We start from the raw sequence: 17,797 nt of genomic DNA, 5'->3' as shown, positions 1-17,797 counted from the left end.
GAATACATGGTGCCAGATGCCACCGCACATCAAGAAAGATAGGATCCAGCTGAAGAGTTGAAAGACAGACAACAGGAGTTACTAGAGGGCAGCAGATGTGCCCTGTTGGGAAAGGTTGAAAAAGTAGGTCTAGTGAACACTGGACTGAAGCTGGGAGGGAATCACAGGATCATAGAACTGTTGAAGTTGGAAGAGACCTCTGAGATCCAGTCCAACTGCTCACGTAGAGACCATAATCCCACCACTGCTAAGCCATTACCATTCAAACACATCCCACAGCAGCACATCAATGCATCTTTTAAACACCACCAGGGATGGTGACTCCACCACCTCCCTGGGCAGCCCATGCCAATGCCTGAGAGCCTTTTCTGTGAAGAAATTTTTCCTAATACCCAACCCAAACCTCCTCTGGCACAACTCGAGGCCATTTGCTCTTGTTATGCTAATCGTTGCATGTAAGAAGAGACCAACTCCCACCTTGCTTCAACTTCCTTTGCAGTAGCTGCAGAGATTGATGAATTCTCCTCTCAGCCACCTCTTCTGCAGACTAAACAGCCCCAGTTCCCTCAGCCATGCTTCGTAAGACTTGTGTTCAACGCCTTTCACAAGCTTAGTTGCTTTTAGTACTCAAAGACAGCAAAGTCTCTTCTCAGACGTTTGTTTCAAGATCAAATCAAAGCCAGTAAAATTCATCTTAGACTTTGCTTGCCTCAGCACCAGCATCTTGCATCATTTGACCTGCCCTGGGCACACTCTGGCTCCTGGCCTCTACTTGTGGCTACCAAAGGACACAGGACTCCCACAGGTCTTGTACATCTATCAGCCCCAACTAGAGATGTCTCGCCTACCCCAGTACTTCTCAGACAGCACTGGGTGCTGACCTTCAGGGTACCGAGCTGAGCTTTCAAAGGAGCAGCCTGACAGGAAAAACAGCCAGGTACCAAAGCAAGCTGGAGTGTGACAAAACTACCACCTACTAGCCTTTTTCTTGGAAAACAAGGCATAATTTAAATTAAGACATTCAGGAAAGTTTGTGGCCTTTTTGGGGCTCAGCAAGCACTCTAAAAGCAAGTCACATCTCTAGATTTTACAATTGTTTTGAGTATTTTAGACCATGAACTCTGAAGAACCTAGGGGAGGGCAAGGTATGAATTAAACACTTGCCAGCAGACTTCCAGCTTTCAGGATCCAGTGAAGCATCACCACAGTTGAAATCATGCAGGAACTGACACTAACCTCCTTTGGGTTTCTGAGCTAAAGAGGCTTAATCAGCCCTCTGAAGTTACAGTGAGTGGTTGTACAAGCACATACCACATTACCCTTGAGTCACCACAGGATGTGTCATGTACACAAGTCACCTAGACCTGAATGCAAATGCCTGCTTTGAGATGTGCAGTAATTTCTGATCTATTTACTTTTATCTGCATTCTTTTGATTTAATTTTCTTTTTGCAAATAGAGGCAGCTATGTGTAAAAATCATTTCCAATGCTTTAATTCATGTCTAAAGAATCTAAGTGAATTCTAGAAATCTTCTGACCAGCCTTCTGCACAACACATTTTTAGCCAAACAACCTCCTGGAGAATTCTCTAGTGAAGAAAATCCAAAATCCACCATAATGTTATCATTAAGTAAGATGAATCATAACATTATTATCTTAAGATGAACAAACATGGTTGATAAGGTCACACTGACAAAGAGTAGAAATGGATTTTAGGTTGGTTTACAGCCAAAAAGACCATCAACTTTGAGGACTTGGTATCATTACACCTACACTGAGATTTCTGGCTGTGTATACAGGTTTTGTCTCCTAGTGTCAGTTCTCCAAACTGACAGATGAAAAGAAATCTTCATCCACCTGAGCACCAAGAGATTGTCTGGATGAGGAAGAATTTTGTCATACAATGTGAAAAATCATTATACTTTTGGAAATGAATGAAAAGAACATCTTAAGTCAAGGATGCAACTGCTAAAATGGGAAAGGAACTAGAAATGTAAACACTTTGGTATTCAGCAAGTGTCTTTGATAGTTTCCTGCACTTGTAATGCAAAACATCAAGAGACAAGAGAGGTAAGAAGAATCCAGCTGGTTTTAAATGTGATCAATGAGGCTCTCAAGATCTGCTTTTCTTCTCCTTGGCCTGAGTATATACTACTTAAGAAAACAGCAAATGAAACAAGTCAGTCCTGCTGAGGTGAAGGTCTTAAAATGAAACGTAAAATGAAGTACCCAGTAACATTCCTTACTGCTATGTGGCACTCAGAAGCTCAACACTGTAACCAGTAATTTCAACATGTGAACAAACAGGTCTCCAATGGCAGGTTATAAACTCTTCCTAGGCCAATCAAGAAAGCATTTTTCCTTCATGTAAGCAGCTGCAGAAGTTGCCACAGGGATATCATGAAAGTGTGCATGAAAGGATGTACTCCACCTGATTTGGCCTGGGAGAAGTAGACAAGTAGACTCTAGAGGGATTTTGTATCAAGGAGTCTGAGAGTCTCTAACATGAACTACAAGAAGCATCCATAAAAGCTTTCACGTCCACTCTTCTCTAGCTGGGGGTGGGACATGATTATAGAAGTGAGAAACCTGAAATTCAGCCAGGTTGTTGCAGCAGCACCTTGAATTCACAAACAGACAGAAGAAAGTTTGCCTTTGATCTATGTGCTTGTAAGTCAGCAGGAAACCTATAGTTTTCATTAAAAAAGCATGTGACATAACACTTTGGGGATGCATCCAAAGTGAGATGAACAGCTGGATCAATTCCAGTCAGATTCCTGAAAGCTAGAGAGTAACCGGAAGAGCACCATCACCGGTTCAAAAAGCACAGTAATAACCCCGGTTCAAAGAATCCATCAGGGCTGTGTGCCCATTATGGGACAGTTGGTTTTCCTCTCTTTGCCAGAAAGGCAGACAACAATCACAGAGCTTGCAGAAACGCTGCATTAAAAGATCTCTGTGCTCCAAACCATCAACCTGCTTTAACTTTTACACCAAGCTGTAAAAAGGACTCTAACATTTCTTCTAGAATTAAAGTTCCTCAGCATTTTCCCTACAATTTCATAGATTCATAGAACAGCTCAGGTTGGAAGGGACCTTGAAGATCATCTAGTTCAAACACCCTCTGACATGGGCAGGGATATCTTTCACTAGACCAGGTTGCTCAAGGCCTCATCCAACCTGGCTTTGAACACCTCCAGGAAGGGAGTACCCAAAACCTCCCTGGGCAAGACCATAACCACCTTCTGCTAAAACATATCACCATTATGCTGTAAGACTTAAATACTCAACTACTGTATCATTTATAACCCAAACTTATCTCTCTTCTTGAGAGACTTCTAAAAAGATAAAATCAATCCTATGATACAAAATGTCAAGTATTAGGTTCATTTGGTGTGAGGATCAGATTGCAAACCAACTGTTAAAACATCTGCTTCAGACAATGAAAATTGTTATCACATCAGCTGGATGCTCTCCTCTAACTGTTAGACTTGTAGCCAACACTTGGTGATTTCAAGAACAACAGACAGACTGGGAAATCCCATGGGAGGTTTGCCAGCAGCATATTTACCAAAGGAGGTTCAAAAATAATTGCTCACTATCAATGGGTTCTTCCACCACAAAGCAGAGCAGCCGACACAGTTCCATTGTGCCCCATACTCCTGCACAGATGGAGCTGTGGGTAAGCTGAGCTCACTCACAAAAACAGCCAAGAGTTTTGTTCCCAAAGCTACAAATTCAGCAGAACTGGCAAGCCATGGGTAATTTTACCACAGTGTTATCTAGATCTGCTCTGAGCAGAAGCAGTGGTGTTGGGAACGCTCAGTGCCTGGCCTGACACTTGTCATTGTTGCTAGTGAAGCAGCAATAACAAACAGGAGAGTTGATGGAAGCTGAAAACACATGGATAATGTTCTGTTCTTCCCAGCACTGAATCACTACATCCCATGGGATATTTCAGGACCTGCCACAAATAAAAGCCCACTCAAGTATTTTCTTTGAAAGGGTCTCACCTTCTGGCAAAACTTGCCTTTTAAGATAGAATTCATGCAAAGTTTTGTTTAATAATGCATATGACCCTATTAAATTTTGTTAAGTTCTCAATACATGTCCTAGAAAGTATAAATTCTGCAGGTTCTCTTTCATGTCCCTCATTTTCAGGTCTGAAAACCACAGGTAGAATGTTCCAAGCATTAAAGATGCTGTTCATAAATGCAGTTTACAAATGGTTTGCACTTAGCCTTCAGTAATGGCCACAAAATTAATTCAGAGCTGCAATGTAGCTGACCCTGCAATACAGCAACTGCATAATCTTGCAAATTTGGCAAGGTTCAACAGGATCTAAAGCAGCAAGACTCAAACCCCACATTAATCTGGGTGACTGTGGCCACACAGTCAGCACTTCACCTTGCTGACAGCAGGAAATCTACAGATGGCTGACGGTATCCCTAACACATGCAGCTGAACCAGTGCTGATAACCATTTACCTACTGGCATAGGAAAGCCAAATCTGTGTTCAGGCACCTTTACCAAAGTCTAATACAAACAGTTTGCATTTTTTTGTATATCTATTATTTCTGTTTGCTGCTCTTTTCCAATTATTGGACTTCTTTCCCAGCACTGCACCACTAATAATCAGTGGGAAGTCAAAACTGGTCTTACCAGTTCCCAGTCCTGTCACTACTTTCCTCCCCAGTCCCCAGTTTATTTTACTGCTTGTTCAGTGATCACCCCCCCGCTGCTCAGCAGCTTGCAGTGAGCACAGCCCAGCAGCAGTTACCTGCGTTCTGCACGTTCCTTCTTTTTCAAAACAACATCCAGATCTTGCAATTGTTCTTCTAATTTCTCACAGAGCAATTTCTAAGGGAAGGAAACAAAACATTAGTTTCTTTCAGAACCATTTTCGTGTTGAACTAATGCTCAGACATTTAATTTACTGCTAAGAAATCTTACTAATGGGCAAGAGGGAAGATCAGCATCCCTACCATTCATCACAGTCTACTTTTTGACAGGAAAAGGATTAAAAAGAATCACAGAATCATAGAAAGTTAAGGGTTGAAAGGGACCTCCAGAGATTATCAGGTCCAACCCCCTCACCAAAGCACAGCCACCTAAGGCAGGCCACACAGGAAGATGTCCAAGCTGGCTTTGAAAATATCCAAAGACGGAGACTCCACAACCTCTCTGAGCAGCTGTCACCCTCACAGTAAAGTTGTTCTTCATGTTGAGGTGGAACTTCCTGTGTTATAGCCTATATTCATTATTCCTTGTCCTACTACTGGGTGCCATTGAAATGAGCCTGTGCCCTTCCCCACCCCTCAGATATTTATAGATTAAACAGCCCCAGGTCTCTTCACAGGAGAGATGTTCAAGCCCCTTAATCATCCTCACATCTCTTCAGTGGACCCTCTCCAGCAGATCCCTGTCTTTCTTGAACCGGGGAGCCCAAAACTGGACAGAGTCTTCCAGGTGTAGAGGCAGAGTAGAGGGGGAGGAGAACAACCCTAGACCTGCTGGACACATTTTTTACTAATACACCCCAGGACGCCCTTGGCCTTCTTGGTCATGAGGGCACACTGCTGTCCCATGGAGAACTTGCTGTCTGCTAGGACTCCAAGGTCTTTCTCTTTGGAGTTGCTTTCCAGCAGGACAACCTCTAGTCTGTACTGGTGCCTGCTGTTATTTCTCCCCAGGTGCAAGAGAACTCTACACTTGTCCTTATTGAACTTCACCAGGTTCACCTTCACCCAGCTCTCCAGCCTGTCCAGACATCGTTGGCTAGCAGCACAACCTTCAGGTGTGTCAGGTACTCCTCCCAGTTTTGTATCATCAGCAAACAGGGTGAGGGTATACTCTATCCCCTTGTTAAACTTCCAACAAGTTCCACAACCACAAGCAAAGCTGAAAAGAATGCAGTTGAAAAGGAACCGTACATGCTGGCAAGGTGGGCAGAACCACTCTCCATCAGGGATTATCATCAAAGGAGGGCGAAGGCAGGCTGTGTGGTATCCACTGTCACATGAGTCACACAGCAAAATCTGTGGAAACAAAATGAATCATCAGTGTCTTTTGGCCTTCACAACATGCCACAAGCTCCAGAACTATTTCCCCAGCCGGCACAGAAGTATTTTATAAATACCCTGGGCTGTGCCAAAACCAAACCACTCCTGTATCACTTATCACTAAATGTTTCTGGGGCCAGGGCTGGTTTTGATGGAGAGGTTTATCTAGCAGCAGTTTTCCATTTTAACACCAGATTTCCTCTTATTATGTGTTCTCAGGCACTTAGTACTACTGGACTACACAGATTCTGGGCCCCCAGTGTGGAATCAGGTAACGCTTTCCAGATCCCAGCCTGAGTGGAAAACTCCATCTGGACAAAATGTGGTGTGACATTTTCCCCTGTATGCTCATGCTCACACAGAGGAAAGCTGGTCACTTCCTCAGTCAAGGTAATTTTATGTCCAGCCTTGCAGACTTAGGGGTATACTGAACCAGACAACTATCAGAATTCATATGTAGGTTGGGTAAAATCTGAGATAGCCCTTTCCATTAAAAATGAGGAACAAAGCTGGCATAAGCTGTGGAATATTGATCTCTAATATCTCAAAGGTTGAACTTTGTCTCAGCAAGGTTGGGATACCTGTAACACACCCGAGAGATTGCTTATTTCGTGGATTCACAGCAGGACTGGATGTTACAATTTCCCAGATTACCAGAGTAATCCACTATGACATTTACCACTGATGAACCAGAACCAGGACTATCAGAGACAGCAAAAGCTTGCTGTGGGGTTTTGCTGTCCCAGTCCTCAGGGTAGAGTGCAGCTGTACCCAACCAGGATGATGATGTAGCTGTGATCATGCCACAAGCCACTGTAAAGCATGCATTGCACTGCTTGTTGGGCGTCTCCTCTGTATTCAGTGAGGTTGCAAGCACTCCAAAGCCTCACTCAGATGAATTCTCAGTGGGCTGTGTTTACACCACATAAAAGAGGACATTTCAGAGGCGGTAAACAGAAGAAGTAACTTCCCTCTCTCCTTAATAAAGGTGGACTCATCTACTATCATGTTTCTACCATCTAAAACCTAGAGAGCATTCTCCAACACAGAGCCACCCCAACGGATGATACACCCAAACGGACACAACAGCTAATAGCAGCTTTCCCCAGAGGCCTACCAGCTCGGGGTGATTGGGAAGGCCACATTTCTTGCACGGCTCATCGTCATCAGCTGGTGCAGCTTCTTCTTCCTCCTCCTCCTCCTCTTCCTCCTCCTCCTCAGAGTTTTTTTCACTCTCTGAGTCCTCACTTTCTTCATTACTTGAGTATTTCCACCTGCCACGTGTTCGTGTACCCGTCCACCGCACTTTGCTTCTCTATGAGACACAGCATTTCAAAGAGAAAACACAAAGGAAGCTCACAGTTTCTCCTCAGATCTTAGAACCTCTCTACAGTGAAATGATTCATTTCAATCAGGACAGCTGTAGTAACAGTACAATTTTAATGAATAGATTACCTTCTAAAGAGCCTTAAAATGAAATGGAGAAAAAGTCACACCTACCCTGCAGGAAGATATTTTCAAGTAAGATTTAAAAGTAGGAAGACAAATTTGTTAGCCTCTTTTTCCTGTTTTGAGAAGGTAAACTTGCTTGTGAACATGGTAAATTCTACATTTCACAAAATCACAGAACATTAGGAGTTGAAAGGGAATTCCAAAGATCATTGAGTCCAACCCCACCCAGAGCAGGTCACACAGGAACACTATCGGCGGCGGAGTTTGGAATCAATACAGCTGACCAGTATGATCAAGTATTGTTCCTTTATTGTTCCAGTATTGCAGGCCTATGGCACAGGCCTATGGTGAGAGTATAGCACAGTAAAGTAAAGCAAGAAGAAGAAGGGATAGGAAAGGCAGAAGTGCCTAGCAAGGGAACTGCTACAACTTATATAAACTCAGAGTGCCTTGTGGGCACGGACTCATTGGTTCCCTATGAGTGACCACACATCACACTATTATGGATTATTGGTCCAACTACTGATGACACGTGAGGTTTGTTGATGCAGGTGCATGTCCTGTTGTCCCAAGATAACTTGCTGTGTTTATAGCTACCAGTGCCTTGCTTTAGTTACATGCTGCAGGCACAGCACTGTTTTGGTACACTGCTAGCTGGCTCTGCACTTATGCTGAGCATGGCCTACCACCATGTCCGGCTCTAGGCCTGCACCGCCAGATTGCTCACACTGCTCGTTGCTGGCATTGCCACAGAACACATCCAGGCAAATTTTGAAAGTCACCAGAGTAGACTCCACAACCACTCTGGGCAGCCTGATCCAGGGCTCCATCACCCTCACAGTGACAAAGTTTCTCCTTATGCTCATGTGTAGCCTACTCTGCTCCACTTGCACCCATTGCCCCTTGTCATATCTTCTGACATCACTGAGCAGAGCCTGGCTGCATCCTCCCTGCACTGCCCTTTACATCTTTAGAAACCTGAATGAGGTCACAGTATCACAGTATCATAGTATAACCAAGGCTGGAAGAGACCCCAAGGATCATCAAGTCCAACCTGTCACCACAGACCTCATGACTAGACCATGGCACCAAGTGCCACGTCCAATCTCCCCTTGAACACCTCCAGAGACGGTGACTCCACCACCTCCCTGGGCAGCACATTCCAATGACGAATGACTCGCTCAGTGAAGAACTTTTTCCTCACCTCGAGTCTAAACCTCCCCTGGCACAGCTTGAGACTGTGTCCCCTTGTTCTGGTGCTGGTTGCCTGGGAGAAGAGACCAACCCCTTCCTGTCTACAACCCCCTTTCAGGTAGTTGTAGAGGGCAATGAGGTCACCCCTGATCCTTCTCTTCTCCAGGCTAAACAATCCCAGCTCCCTCAGCCTCTCCTCACAGGGCTTGTGCTCAAGGCCTCTCACCAGCCTTGTTGCCCTTCTCTGGACACATTCAAGTGTCTCAATGTCCTTCTTAAACTGAGGGGCCCAGAACTGGACACAGTACTCAAGGTGTGGCCTAACCAATGCAGAGTACAGGGGCACAATGACCTCCCTGCTCCTGCTGGCAACCCCTCAGGCTCCTCTTCTCCAAGCTAAACAGCCCCAGCTCGCTTCAGTCTTTCCTCAAAAGAGAGATGTTCCATTCCCTTCAGCATCTTTGCGGCTCTGTGCTGGACTCATTGCAGCAGTTCCCTGTTCTCCTTGAACTGAGTGGCCCAGAACTGGACTTCTTAATGATAGTTTCCTCAAACCAAAGAGAACCTTTCCCTCCTTCATGTACAGTTGAAGTCTTTTATTTCACTTCAGGAAACATGCTTGCACTCTTGCAAGTATATTAGCTTCAGCATTTCTGGTGCTTTCCTCTAAGAGAGGGATATTCTCCTGAAATAAAATCACTGAATATTTTTAAGTGCATAACTTCTATCTATATCTCTTTCACATTTATACTTGTCCATTATTTTTCTGATCCAGTTTAACATTTCTTCTTTTAGCTAATCAAAGGGACATCTACTCCCCTCCCAGAATCCCACAATGGTAAGGATTGGAAGGGACTTCTGGCGATCAGCCAGTCCAACCCCCCCTGCCAAAACATATCATCTTTACTCTCATATTTTGAAATAAACCCAGATTTTGACTAAAAGACAGAATATTATTTTGATGAGGCCACTTTCTGCAACTGTTTTTTTCATTTAAAGCAACACATCGAACTTTTCTTCTCATGAGCTGACTTCTTTCCCATAGACACCATTTTCTCACAATTCTTCCCAAAGACACTGTAAAAGGAAAATACATTTCTAGCTTTTTCAACTCAAAACATTTTTTTCAGTTCTGCCTGAACAAGCTGAGTAAATGAAGATGTACAAAATATTCTGTTTCTCCTGCAGGATGGACTCGAGCCAAAGCAGTATTTCTCATATCGATATAATTTTGTTTCAGGCTCTTAATATCGATTTCTCCTCCTTTACATGTTTTATGCTTCACTAAAATTTAGTAGCAAATGTATTTTAAATCCATGATAGTATTAGCTAAAGCTTAGGCTTCATGGTGTATCATTATTATTTCCAATCTAATTTTTAAAGAGCAGACACATTCATAGATTCATAGAATGGTTTGGGTTGGAAGGAACTTCAAAGATCATACAGTTTCGACCCCCTTGCCAAGGGCAGGGACACCTTCCACTAGCCCAGGTTGCTCAAGGCCTCATCCAACCTGGCCTTGAACACCTCCAGAGAGAGGATATCCATACTCTCCCTGGGCAACCTGTTCCAGTGTCTCCCCATCCTCACTGCAAAGAATTTCTTCTTAATGTCCAGTCTAAATCTGCCCTTCTCAAGCTTCAATCCATTCCTCCTCATCCTATCACTACAAGCCCTTGTAAAAAGTCCCTCCACAGCTTTCTTGTAGGTCCCTTTCAGGTACTGGAAGGCTGCTACAAGGTCTCCCTGGAGCATTCTTAGTTTCAAACTCCTTCCTCTACTATCCTTACTTTAAAATCTCTCTGCAATAAACTAAGCATATTTTGATCTCTTTCTCTATCAAAAACAAAGAGATCCAAGTTAAAACACCTACAGCAACAGCAGTTTGAAATGAAAACTGCAGTTAGAATCATTATTATTTTCATTTTTCATTTCTTTATGTATATGACAGATTTTGTTTTCAGTATAGATGTCATCATTCACTGCCAAATCAACTGCTTATTCATTCTAGGAAGGTTATTCAACACAGCAGTATGTGAAAGAAGCAAACTATGTATGTGTCCATGCAACTTTGAGTGTAAATATTTACTGGACATACTTTTAAGAGGTGTGCTCATAAGCAGAAGCTTATCATGAACAAAGATTCCTCCACCCGAAGCTGAAGGTACATCCCACATATGAGAACAGCTAAATTAGAAGAGATTCATAGACTGCTTTAGGATGGGAAGGACCTTTCAAGGTCACCCAGTCCAACTCTCCTGAAGTGAGGAGGGACAACTTCAACTAGAGCAAACTGCTCATAGCCCTGTCCAACCTGACCTTGAGTGTTTCCAAGGATGGGGCATCTACCACCTCTGTGAGCGACCTGGGCCAGTGTTTCCACCATTCTAATTATATCAAGAATTCACAATAACTTAAACTCCACCTAGAAAGAGAAGTCAATGTCGTTATTCCTCACCATTTGTTGGCTCCTTTTTGGCTTATGAAGCACCCATCTAATAAATCCACAGGAGCTAGAAGTCACCCCTTAGCCATTCAACCAGACTGACTCAGGTCTGACCAGTTGTGGTAGTTTTAGGCTATGGCTTTTAAAACTTTTTCACAGATCTTGAGAAGAAAAGTAGTAAAATATAAATAAATCACTATTGGGTGTAAAAAGGAAAATAAAGATAACTCTAAACAATCCCATTGGAGAGATCTCTACCATAAGATTGTTTGTACCAAAACAATTCCTTCTTCTCTTCTCGCTTCTTTGCTTGGGAGAAATACTAACTTGCTTCTGCTTGACCTTGGCTGCATTGTTCTGGTTAAGTCTGACAGCAACTTTGTCTGCTCCTTTCTCTTCTCCCTTTTGGATGGGGGAAGAGGGGGGAAGAGGCAGAAAAAGAAGAAGCTAGTAGCTTCCCCTAGTCCTTGACCAGGGGGGTTCTTGTGCTGTTTATTAATTGTACATAGCTGTAAATATGGTAACTTCTATTTTGTACATATTCATTGCACTCCATTGTAGATTGTAGTTTTGCTAGTAAATACAGCTTTCATTTGCTTCCAGCTGAGCTGGTCTGGCAAAGTTAATGCTGGGGGGGGAAATTTCAACCCATTACAGCAGTCTTTAGAGGTATTCACTCCCATTGACTTGATCTACTTACTTTAGGTTAAGTGAGAGGTTTTATAGACTTTCAAGTCAACGCATACTACCACTCTCTTAGCGGAGGGGTTAAGTTGCTGGACTCTACTAACTGGACTGCAAATCAAGTTTCTTGCAGCAGCTGACCCAAGGAATATCATCCTCAACATCCCTTTCTAAGTGCATGTTCTCCTGATAGGTAAGATCAGAGGTGTTTGTCACTCCCGGGCAATAAAAGTGAATTACCTTGTTGACCTTAGAATTTGCCTCCTTCTCGTGTTTTTTTGCATCTTCTTTCCGCTCGTGTTTTTGTGCTGCTGCAGGTTTCTCCTCTTCCTCTTCAGGTCGTTTTTTGTCAGGTTTCTGATCCCGAGTCTCCACAACTTTGGGAGTAGGCTTGGATATTCTCGGAGAGCGCCTCAAGGTGCGGCCAATGCTGACCTCTTCTGGCGGTGTTTCTGCCTTTCTCTTCCGACTGGAGATCCGGATTGTTAATTTAATTCCTTCTTTCTGTCTTTCAGAAGTTATTTCTTTATTGGCTGCTTCACAACTTTCTTCTTCAGAAACTAGCTTATACTTATATTTGCTTTTAGGTACTGGAGATTCCTTTTTACTCTCTGAAGAGTCCTCTAGATTAGAAGCATGGGCATCATCTAACCTATCTGGCTCTGTCTTAGCAGCTTCTGGCTCTTCCTCCTGTTTTTCAGGGCCGGGTTTTTCTTCTGCTTTGCTCTCCTCGGGTAGAGTTGCTTTACTATCAGAATCCTCCTTTTCCAAACCAGGTTTCTCTAAAGTAGCAGGAGAAGTAGATGCAGGGGGTATCTCAGCAGCTTTTGGAGAATTAGGTTTCTCCTCAGATTCATCTTTACTTTTCAAAGTCTCTTCATCGGTCAGTGCAAGCTGGGGCAGTTCTGCAGGAGCAGATGCATTCGTGGACTTCTCTAGCTTCTCTAAACATTCTTTGGGTGGCGGCAGTCTGTCCTTTTGGATGTCCATGGCTACTTTATCTTCAGTTGTTTTGGCACAGTCTTCAGCACTTGAAGACTCTTCCACTATTGTTTCAGTAGTCGTGCTGTCAAGGGACTCTTTTTCCACAGGACTAGATTCCTCCTTTAAAGGCACTTTCTGATTAGAAACCTCAGAGACCACAGCCCCTGTTTCCTTTACCACAGCTACTGCATTTTTCTCAGCCTCACAGGCTTTGATAATTTTACTAACAGAATTTAGTGAGTCTGACCCCTTCTCCCCACTGTTCCCATTTTTCTCTTTCAGTGAGCTGCTCTCTTCCTTCAGGCCAGCTGAGTGTTCCGACTTGTTGTTCTGTATGACGCTCGGCGTTATTTTTTCACAGCTAACCTCTCCATTGACCAGCACTTTCCCTTCAGGACATAAAGCAGTAATTGTAGGGACTCTCTTAAAAGCTTCTTCTTCTGGTTTCCCTTCTTCCTTCAAGACATCTTTTGTTGGAGTAACACATTTACACAGGGGCCCCTTTATTGGGCTGTCGTAGTCATCTGTCAGCTTGATCTCTCGCTTTTTAAGCGGTATTTTTGCCTGCTGGTCATTTTTCAGTTTCTCACTTTCTTCCACAGATTTCTCCATGATTTCTTGAGGAGTTTTAACATTAACACAAAATTCTAACCTCTCTGGCTCATGAACTATTTTGTCTGTACAACTTTTGACTTCTTTTAAGTCTTTTGAGTCTATTTTGTTTTCCTTCACCTCTACTTTAACCGGCTTGACGTTTTCTTTAAAGGAGTCGCTTTCTTCTTTGACAGTTTGCTTTTCTTCACTGTATTCTGAAGGTTTCTCTAATTTTACTATTACTGGCAATTTTATGATTTCTTTCTCCTCCACTTTCTCTGTTTTCAGCAGAGTTTCATCTTCTTTGACCACAGGAGGAGGAAGGCTTTCCGATTCCACCGACTGTTCCTCCACCACCTCTTTTTCCTCTCTGACTTTTACTTGACTTTCTGTTGACAGAGAAAAACAGCAATGAAACAACCAGGGAACCTACAGCGCTACAAAGAGCACCCATCAAACAAAGGCATATCTGAAAAACCCAACGACCTAGAGTCCCTCTCAAATTAATCTTCTCTCCTGGAATGATTAGGAGCCTGGCTTAACTAATACTGCCATTAAAGGAGGCTGTCGATTTTTAGCTATAGAACCAGAGTTTGGTTTAATTATGGACTTAAAATTCAGAAGCTAGGAGCAGAATGCTAGATTTCTCTTTCTTAATACAGACATCTCAGGCCCTTCTCTAGTCAGGCCACAACACTTTCAGAAGAGACATAAAACCTAAGCAAAGAGAGCATGAAGCATCAGCTTGAAGCCTCACTTGAGTTTCTGAGTTACTTCACAAAGCAGAATATGGTGTAAGATTCCATGCCCTACAAGGGAAGTTCCAAGCAGAAATCAGCCTCCTACTTGTACACAGTTTTGTTTCAAGAAATACTTAACTGTTGGATTTCAACAGGTCACAGAAAAGACATTTAATGTTACAGCTTATGGCAAAATGCACTTTGGAGTCTCTGGACACTGACTTCGTCTCCTATCGTGGAATCACAGAATTGTTTTGGTTGGAAAAGACCTCTAAGATCACTGAGTCCAACCATCAACCCAACACCACCACAGCCTCTGAACCATGTTCTGAACAGTCGTATCTTGAACACCTCCAGGGATGATGACTCCACCACCTCCCTGGGCAGCCTGTTCCAATGCCTGAACACCCTTGCAGTAAATAATGTTTTTCCTAATACCCAACCTAAACCTCCCCTGGCACAATTTCAGGCCACCTTCTCTCATCCTATCACCTGGTGCAAAGGAGAAGAGAACAAGCCCTACCTCACTGCAACCTCCTTTCAGAGAGGTGTAGAAAGTAATGAGGTCTCCCTTCAGCCTCTGCTTCTCCAAACTAAATGGTCCCAGGTCCCTCTGTTGCTCCTCACAAGTCTTGCTCTCCATACCCTTTAACAGCTTGTTGGCCTTCTCCAGACACACTCCAGCACCTCACTGTCCTTCTCAGGAATGAGGACCTCAAAACTGAACCCAGTATTCAAGGTGTGCCCTCACTTCCCTGTTCCTGCTGGTCACGCTATTCCTGATGTGTGCCAGGATGCTGCTGGCCTTCTTGGGCACCTCAGTACACTGCTGACTCACGTTCAGGTAGCTGTCAACCAACATCCCCAGGTCCTATTCTGCTAGTCAATGCTCCAGCCACTATGCCCCAAGCCTGTAGCGTTGCATGGGGCTGTTGTGACCCAAGTGCAGGACCTAGCACTTGGCTTCATTAAACCTCAGACATTTGACTGTGTACTATGCAAACACAGGCAATTCTACCTTTGCTTAACTCATTTTTTAAAACAAGCACAGTGAGCAGTAGCATAGCACAGAAAACCCTGCAGAGCTCAAGGAAATAGGTTATAACTACTCTGCTAAGTCAGTTTTACATCATTAGGGTTTGAAGTACAGTTTGAGCACTCAGAAGAACCCACACATCTATTTTGTCACTGTTGTTTATTACTATTATTAAACCTATTATTTATTACTGCTGCAGCCTCTTAATACCTCATGCTTTTTCTTTTAACAGACTTTTTGAGTCAGCTAGTGACAGAACTAATTAGAAAGAGCAACTATAGCAGCACTACATATAGTAGAACAGCATTCTCTACCATTTGGAAGAGGTTATTGCAAGTGTGCAGCAACTTCAAGCAAAAAGGATTGGGTGTTTTTTCTTCTCACTCCACACTGATGCAATTTTTTTTCCAAGAGCAGAGCTTCACAAAGGGGTTAGAAACACATAGGGGAAAGGATGTGACAGTTAACAGCTACATTAAAGAAAAAAAGCATTTTAGAAAGAGTGTTGAGGAGGAACTCATAGATTTTATAGTCTTTTCAAATAGAAAGCATGAATCCAGAGAGGTCTCAGCAATTAGTATAGCAGCAAAAGAAGCCTCTCTAAGGCACCAGAAGGGAGAACACTTTGAAGGCTCAAGGATGTTTTCAATCCCCTTTATAGAATTTGTCCCCACTGAGCCCTTTTAACCTAAAAACTGTCTCCTAAATTTGTCTGTTACAGTAATTTTTTTTTCTGTGATTGATTTCTTCCACTCTCCCTTCAGTTCTTTCTGTCCAGGCTCTGTTTAACCATGGGATGGGATGCTCAGGGAGGTGGTGGAGTCACTACCCCCAGAGATGTTAAGAAACTTGTGGAAATGAGCTAGACTGCATGGTCCTGCTCTGGCAGGGGGGTTGGACTTGATGATCTCTTTGAGTCCCTTCCAACCCCTGACATCCTGTGATCCTGTGACATGCACTTTGGGACGTGGTTTAGTGGTCTTAGCTTGATGGTTGTACTCAATAACCTTAGAATTGTTTCAGTTGGAAAAGACCTCTGTGATTCTATGATTTCTTCCCTTCACTTTCTGCCTTATCCTAAACTTTATCAAGTATCACCAGAATCCCCAGACTTCTTTATACTGGAAATAAACAGTTGTTCCACAGTTTAACTCCCTGAACTGTTCATAAGGCTTTTCATAGCTACAAAATGACTGTGCAGATGATGCACAGGTTGTGACTGACTCCAAGTCAATCAAAGAGGCTAGTAAAATACATGCAAGCATTGCTTCATTTCCTCTTGGCCTTGTATGAACCAATTCAATGCTGTCTGGGAAGTGGCCAAAGCAACGAGGTATCAGCTGTTCCAGTATCTTTTCAGTGTGCCTTGGGAGGGCTTTGTGTTAAGTCCTTAGACTAAGAGAAAGGAATATCCAAACTTCTCAACTTTAAGCAGTGCTCTGTGAAGACACTGACAGCACTGCAATGTAATTAATGTCATTATTCACTACACACATGGCCCTGGGAGTGACTTTGCATCAACACACAGCCTAAGGCAAGTACAGACCCAGGTGAGTTCTGCCATTGCACTTGGGGAGTTACCTACAACGGGAACATTCATTTAGATGTTTCCATATGGCTCCTCCTGAATTCAACACAAAGTAAGCATGAAGTAGACAGCTCAACTAGATGAGCTAAGCTTGAATTGATCAATTATTGGTGAGACAAAGGCAAGACCAGTACTTTGGAGATAATTCTGTAGCATCAATAAGCATGCAGGTCATGTTGTCACCTACATGCACAGAGGGACACTGGAAATGCCTCAGACTGAAAGACAAATCTACTGGTATTCATCAGCCTACTGCAATTTCTACAGTAGTCTTTTAATGCTTCAGCAACAACTCAAATTTTATCTGTGTGTTTGTTTATTCTGTTCTGCACTGTTTGTTGCAAAGAATGTGAAGAAAAGAGCAAGTCTTCCTCTTTGCTACTCAGAACCAAGACAGGCCTTGGGCTACATCCATATAGCCAATGAAATTAAACAGATTTGAAGAAACAAAACTAACAATGGAATCCTTCATTATTTTTTTCCTGACTGTGAAAATAGCTTCTTCTATCACAGAAGCATGGAGGTTGGAATGGATCCCCAGAAATCATCTAGTCTGATGGCACCCCTCAGAAGGTTACCCAGAGCAGGGTGCACGGGATCATGTCCAAGTGGGTTTGAATCTGTCCAAACCAGGAGACTGCACAACCTCTCTGGGCAGCCTGATCTAAGAAACTTCTAAGCAAAGAAGTTCCTTATGTTTAGTTAGAACTTCCCATGTTGTAGTTTGTGCCCACTGCTCCTTGTCTTGTTGCTGACCACCATTGAAAAGAGCCCAACCCCATCCTCTTTGCTCCCACGCTTTAGATATTGATAATCATGAAAAGATCTGCTCTTCTCTAGGTTAGACAGCCCCAGGTCTCTCAGCCATTACAAGTGAAGAGATACTCTCCAGTCCCCTCATCATCTTTGTAGCCTCCACTGGACTCTCTCCACTCGTTCCTTGTCTCTCTTGAACTGGGGAGCTCAGAACTGGACACAGTAAGATGTGGCCTCACTAGGGCTAAGCAGAGCAGGAGA

General features: G+C 43.3%; 1 protein-coding gene across 1 annotated transcript in view; it reads right to left on the bottom strand.

The window, feature by feature from the left end:
* The window catches only part of RSF1 (remodeling and spacing factor 1), a 79,090-nt gene that overhangs the window by 18,928 nt on the left and 42,365 nt on the right, over positions 1 to 17,797 (bottom strand). Inside the window, exons 6-9 of the mRNA XM_054164491.1 lie at positions 12,079 to 13,805; positions 7,180 to 7,377; positions 5,934 to 6,038; positions 4,781 to 4,860 (exon numbers count right to left, since the gene is read on the bottom strand). Of these exons, the coding sequence (XP_054020466.1) occupies positions 4,781 to 4,860; positions 5,934 to 6,038; positions 7,180 to 7,377; positions 12,079 to 13,805 (2,110 nt within the window). The remainder of the gene's footprint in view (positions 1 to 4,780; positions 4,861 to 5,933; positions 6,039 to 7,179; positions 7,378 to 12,078; positions 13,806 to 17,797) is intronic.

The sequence above is a fragment of the Dryobates pubescens genome, chromosome 10 (genome assembly GCF_014839835.1).
Source record: "Dryobates pubescens isolate bDryPub1 chromosome 10, bDryPub1.pri, whole genome shotgun sequence".
Classification (NCBI taxonomy): domain Eukaryota; kingdom Metazoa; phylum Chordata; class Aves; order Piciformes; family Picidae; genus Dryobates; species Dryobates pubescens.
This window is presented reverse-complemented; position numbering and strand designations above follow the sequence as displayed.